The sequence below is a fragment of the Anarrhichthys ocellatus genome, unplaced genomic scaffold (assembly GCF_004355925.1).
Source record: "Anarrhichthys ocellatus isolate YVR2014 unplaced genomic scaffold, GSC_Weel_1.0 scaffold5, whole genome shotgun sequence".
NCBI classification, from domain to species: Eukaryota; Metazoa; Chordata; class Actinopteri; order Perciformes; family Anarhichadidae; genus Anarrhichthys; species Anarrhichthys ocellatus.
The window spans coordinates 9,574,155-9,580,823 of record NW_022280035.1 but is presented as its reverse complement, the minus strand read 5'-3'; the positions used below and the strand labels follow the sequence as shown (position 1 = coordinate 9,580,823).

Sequence of the window (6,669 nt, the reverse complement as noted above, 5' to 3'; positions counted from 1 at the left end):
AACCAAGAGGGACTAATGGGATGGTGTATGCATGGGGTCCCATGGGACATGAGCGGTATTACATTGTGTTTTCTCAAAGGAGGTGAGACAGAAAGAGACGAGCCAGGGGAATTGATGAGACAAGGAATTTATGTTCAATAACCTTATTATCATCTGACTTTTTGTTTGCTTAAGAGCTGTTTAATTTGCTCAATTGAATAAAAAAAATCCACTATATATAAAGGTTTATTCTAGTCTGTTTAAAATGATTACTTATATTTAGACCGACCATTTGTGTTAACTCTACATGGTGAATAATTACCCGTCATTGAAAGAAGATGAGGAGGAAAGAGATCTGGAGGGGACAACAGCCAAAGGACCAGGATGGGATTGAAATAACATAAAAACCTGAAGACATAAATATCTTATCCTGTCCACCCTGCAATCCTGATACTGTAGACTTCCTTGAACTGAACTGCACGGATGTTTTTCTTACTTTATGTTTCCCATACTGTACCTTGTTTTTTATTTGGCCATTCAATCCACTTACTGTATCTGCTATTATTCTGACCACATAGTACTGTCAAGTGAAATGGCCCTGCCTTGCTCAGTGATATTCCTGTACACAATAACACTTCTCTCCCAGGAACTCTCAGGGTAGACTTTAGCCTTGAGGATAAAAACTCCCCTTCACTGAAGAAAAATCAGTCCAACTACAACAGCTGATATTTGTGTTTTTATTTTTGCAGCTTTGCAGGGATAAGGAAGGCTGTCTTTAATGCTGTATGCCATATGTCACATGCTCCATCTCTGTCCACCAGGCAACACCAGATACAGTACGAACTAACATGCAGAGACAAAAAGGAAGAGGTGATGCTCCAAATCAAGACGGTAAACATCATATAAATGGTCATTTCACTTCAAAGTTTCTCACGTGTGTGCATGAAAAAAACAACTTAAAACCGCTAAACAAGACAGAACATGAGTTGAGCATTATACCCATAATATAAGTATATCTATGGAAAAAAATTATTTGAAATACATTAATTTAGTGCTTTGTATATACACACACACACACACAGTCAAACATAAAGTTGGCTAAATGTTTCATGGGTAAACTGAATAATGCCAACATCAGTTTAAATCAATTTAAAAGTGCTCAGTTGTCGAGTTGAAAGAATATTACTAATGTATGGTATATTGCCTACGATTGGTGTTTTGTGATCGATTGAGTAGGAGTTTTGCTTTCATCTATTTAAGAATGATCACACAGCAACTGCTAACAATCATCATATTGTTTTACTACAATGGAATACATAATATCTCATGTATTGCTGTATGCGTATGCCACACATAATCCCCCAAAATAATAATTTTCTACCTTATTTTGCAGAATGTATGCACAGTTTTGTTTTAAATTAGAAAAGCCTAGATGTGATGTTGACTCTACTTCTGTATGTGTTTAGACTCATGTCAGAGGTCTGAACCAACAATGTTTTTTTTGTGGGTTTGACTGACAAAGACCAGCTGTTTCACATTGGTGTTTGTCCCACATAAGTCAAAGGTGAGTCTTCTAGTCTGAAAGAGGTAGTCCTGTAATAAACAGGGCACCACTTCTGCAGTGAGACAGGCTATTCAGTCAGTGTTGATCCCCATCCAATGCTTTGCCGGAGTCCTTCCAGCTCTATGTGAAATGCGATCCGTCGCATGGGGTCCGACGCCTGGGGGCTCTCATCCTCTTTTACAGCCCATGTGCCCACACACTGCCAGTGCCACGTCACTGCTGCAAAGTGCATTTATTTGACATGCTTTTGTGCAGCTTAACGAACTTATCGTGTGGTCCTTCTCTCTTCCACCAAGAGTCTGCACATCCCCACTACCTTCTGTGTCTTTTTATGCACACACACTTTCTTTTGTCTTCTCCCTCTGTCTTTCGTCAGCACTTTGGCAGTAATTCTTGCTTCAGTGAACTGAGCATACAGTGCATGACTTGATCTGACATGAAAGCTAAAGGCTAGCTATTATAGCCCCGCATTAAAGCCCATAAGTGGGAAGGAGAGAGAGAGACAGAGAGAGAGAGAGAGAGAGAGAGAGGGGCAGAAGTATGGCGTAATTCAACAACAATAACAGCATCCTCAGTAGCCTATCCTCAGATCCTGGGAGTAAGGAGGAGAGAAAGTGTGTGTGAGAGAGAGAGAGAGAGAGAGAGAGAGAGAGAGAGAGAGAGAGAGAGGAGGCTAGTCGCATCACTCCAGAGGAGTAGGCGTGCTCTTGTGCGCTGCATCGTTTGATGATCTCCCCGGTTCCCCCTGAACCTCTGCTCTCTTGCTCTCTGCGGGTGAGGTCGGTCAAACAAAAAGCGACCGAGCGGACTTTCCCTGCCCTGCCGGAGGAGTCGAGCGCCACTTTCAGGCAGCAGAGCCGCGTGCGCCGCACCGGTCAGCGGGGCCACACCGCGGCACTTTGGATAACTCACACAGCTGAGGATCCGGACGTTTGCCAAGGCGCATCGCTCATCTGCGTCCCGCACCAAGAACATCTGAACACATTGCCATGAACGATTTAGTCAGACAGCGTACGTGACTTTTGACTACCTCCATTTCCCCCTTTTTCTTTTTGTTTTTTTGGATTCTCTGGAGGGGGATAAAAAAATCCACGGTGGCAGCATAAGCCCAAAACTCGCTGTGTGCGCGTAGGGAGGGTATCTTTGCCCAAGATGCAGGTGGATCGGAGCTGTGTGATTTCCAGTGCGTGGTGTGTGTGTCTCCTTTTACTTTTCTCAACTCTAAGCACCAGGGTCAGTGAGGTGGGAGGCACCCACCAAAGCATCCCTCCATCCGTGTAAGTAGATGCTGTTTTACGCATCACTCGAAACTTCCAAGTTTAAAGAAGACCTTGATTAAAAAATACCCCAGCTGCACAAATGCCCAAACAATATTTCATGGCTTATTGCGATTTGTTGTTGAGTAATTTCCGCCGCTGTTTAATGGTGCATTTGTTGTGTGATACCTCCTCTTTTTTCAAATGTCTATTTGTTGTAGGCCTATATCAGTAGTTTTGAAGTCAGCCTGTTAATTCTTAATCTTAATTGTGTTCTATTCGTCCATATATTTTACACGTGTTTCTAATTCCTTGCTTGTCTGTGTGCGCTGTGTTTGTGTGGCGGTCTGCAGGGTGAAGCTGTGGGCTTCAGCTTTTGGTGGGGAGATGAAGTCCATCTCGGCAAAGTACTCCGGCTCCCAGCTGCTGCAGAAGGTGAGCGGCTTTATTGTCTGATTTCAACTTCAGGTGTCAAATTGAATGTACACCCTGTAGCTAACCTCAGTATTCTTAGAATTTTATTCAAATGCCCACATGACTGAACTTGAGCAGGGTTTTTTTGTGGGCAGTTTGATAAAATGTAGAGAAGATATTTTCTTTTAAAATGGAGCCTTCTTGTCCTTGAAATATGGTTTTTATTTGAAACAATATGTTTACACCGTCCTGCAGTGTACCCAGGGACCCACACTGTAGCCTACTCCAGATATTGTTTTGCCAAGCTGAAATTATGTGATAGGTACTGTTGGTAAAGTTACTGTTGATTTAACAGCTAGAACATTATTGAGAGACTTTTAAAATTGCATTGTGGGTGTGAAAAGGCCAACTTATGAGAGGAAATGACTGCTGTTGAGTCATTTTTGAATTGAAAGAAATGTCACTCTTCATCTGCAGGATCCATGCTTTTTAGCCACTTGAGAATCTGTAATGCTTGTTGACTAGGTGGGCACAGATTTAAAAGCTTATTCGGAAAATGCACTCTTTAAATGGGTGTCCAATTCACAAGCTCTCTGGCAGATGCATTTGCGCACGGACACACACACACACACACACACACACACACACACACACACACACACAGACACACACACCACACACACACACACACAGATATACTCTCCGGAAAGCAATTTTTTTTTTTTGCTAAGCAACTGAATGTTCCTCACATTTCTAACACCCTCTTTACTCTTTTCGTACCTCTCTGCAGTCTGTTCCCATCCCGCTTCCACTAAATTTGAGTGTGATGGAATGCAAATTTCCCAAATGGAGGGTCAGTTGATGAAGCATGAGTTAACACTGGCTAATGGATAGCCGGTGGATAAAGGGCCAAGCCGCAGCTAACCTCTCAGCGAGTGCACAGACACAATGTTGTGCTCGGGGCCATCAGTTACAGGGTCCCATCGGATGCATAGACCCACTGTGGTGTGTGGCTGCTGTTTGGTGTCACACAGGCCAAACTAGTGATCTGACACAAAAACTTACACATGTACCCTTTACATGAGTGCACACACAGAATGCACCCTCCCTCCCACACACATACAGTAGATGTAGCACATGACACACGTGCACTGCATATTAACAAGCACAGTCACATAGACACATATAGGCCTATAGCGTAGATTTCATCAGCTATACTCGGAAGGCAGAGGAGTGGCGTTATCTTGTTGATAGGATAAAAACTGTTCCCCCCTCATCTTTTTCTGCCTCCAAAAAAAAGATAACCCTCCCACAGAGTGACGACCTCTTTATGAAATGCAAATGAAGGCCGCAGGGTTAATTGAGCAAAGAAAAGACTGGAGACCTCTTTGTGGGAAAAGTGCATCTTTGACACCAAATGTTGCAAGTATAGTGTTGTTCCCTGTGCCCACTTGCTGGATCTCACAGTATTGTCAGATGTACATGGTTTATAGCTGCATGCTCACCGTCCTGTATGTTTTCCCTTTTTGTGTGTCCGGTACAGTCTAGCAGCACTTGTCCAGGAACGCTGAGGAGGGACCACAGTTTCTCCAAGGGCAAATGCTTTTAAATAGGCAGAAAGAATGAGAGATATACACTGGTGTACATAGAGAGGAGGAGGGTAGTGAGGAGAAAAGACCAAGGCTTGTGTGTGTGTGTGTGTGTGTGAGAGAGAGACAGAGAGAGAGCGTGTGTGTTTGTTTCCCCTGGGCAAGGGACAGATAGACTCAGTATCCCTTCAGTTACATCTCCGACCCTATAGTGTAACAAAACTCCCTTGCAAAGCACCATACCCCCCCACACTCTCAATTCAATCCAATTTGCTTTATTGGCATGAAAGTTTAAAAACAGTATTGCCAAAGCATCAAAAAAAATTAAACATACAATAATATTAATACACAATAACATTAATATAACATATAGATTGAATATTAATTATATATGTATACAGTGTGTGTGAGTGTGTGTAGGTCACTCACTGTCCCTCAGGTTGTGGCATGTTAATACGTATTGGACAGCAAGATATGCTCTATCTCCTTCTCCTAGGAGTATTTTCAATTCTGAGATATGTCACTAAATTCTTTAAAACCTGAAATTACAGAGTTGAATTATTTAAAGTACATGTTCCTAATTTTATTGAATGTTTCGCATTTTAGGAGGAAGTGCATCTCTCTCTCTCTCTCACTCACTCACTCACTCACTCACTCACTCACTCACTCACTCACACACACACACACACACACACACACACACTATGCATACAACTTAACCTGAATCATGCTGCATAAATAGACAAACACGAGGGATTATTTGAATGTTCTGGTGTTTTACTGAATCTTTTTCGCTGAAACATTAAGAAGGAAAAAAGGTGGACCAGTAGCTGGTAGTTCAATTATTATAAGCTGCCTCATAACGATGCACAAAGGTAATTGTTACAATTGAATCAAAATTTCTGTACAGTAGTTTTAAAGTCTTGCACCTATACTGTGGCCTGTGCTTTTACTTCGTGTTCCAAGTTGAAATGCCTAAAATGTCAGTTTCTCTGTTGACTAGATTTTTGATTTTACTTCCAATGTAATCTTCTTGAATGAGAGATATTCTTAAAAAGTTCAACATAAAACCATGCCATAAATGACTTTCTGAGATAATTTATATAGATGCTTTCAGTAATTTCAGTCAGAATGAAAACAGGTTTGTAGACTCAATTTTGGACAAATGTATGACTTGAAATAGTCAAGTATTGCATGACTACTAAGTTGTAAAACAATTCACAGAAGGACCTAGAGTACAGAAATTATTGAAATCTAATCATTTGAATATAAAGACAGAAATTTTAAATCATTATTTATTTAATCCAGTTGGACCAGATTTGGCCTTTGATCCAAGCCCCCTTCTCCTCTTTCTTCTCCTCTACTGTCCTGAGCTGTCCTCCCTTCTCATGCCACAGACCGTTTCCTGTATCCATCGGAAACAGCTCTTCTTTCAAGGTTATACCAGTAGGGCGTGTGTGTGTGTCTCTCTCTCTCTCTGTCTGTGTGTGTCTGTGTGAGGGTGTGTTGTTCTAACTTGTGTTAGAGTCCCTGAAGAAGAAGAAGAAGAAGAAGAAAAAAACAAAAAATGATCAATAAAGCCTTCAATTTGTTACACAAATCAGACGTTAGCAAACACAACACACGTGCACATTGAACACTGTGCACACATACAAAGGAAAGAAGACTTTTGTTTGAAATACATTAAACATCTCCCACTGATAGTTAGAATTAGCTCTGTGTGTTTTACCCTCTTCACTGCTATTCTGTCGAAATCTTTAATTTCATGTATCATTGAGCAACCTGTCTATACGAGCCAGCCTGGCTGTGATGGCTGTGTCTGTGTGTGTGTGTGTGTGTGTGTGTGTGTGTGTGTGTGTGTGTGTGT

General features: G+C 41.7%; 1 protein-coding gene across 2 annotated transcripts in view; it reads left to right on the top strand.

Annotated features, from left to right (window-relative positions):
* The first annotated feature begins 2,193 nt into the window (after positions 1-2,193).
* cacna2d3a (calcium channel, voltage-dependent, alpha 2/delta subunit 3a) overlaps positions 2,194-6,669 on the top strand; it is a 106,181-nt gene continuing 101,705 nt past the window's right edge. For both annotated transcript variants that reach the window (XM_031845534.1, XM_031845533.1), the window contains exons 1-2: positions 2,194-2,820; positions 3,153-3,234. In XM_031845534.1, coding sequence (XP_031701394.1) covers positions 2,696-2,820; positions 3,153-3,234 — 207 coding nt within the window. In that variant the 5' untranslated portion in view covers positions 2,194-2,695. The remainder of the gene's footprint in view (positions 2,821-3,152; positions 3,235-6,669) is intronic.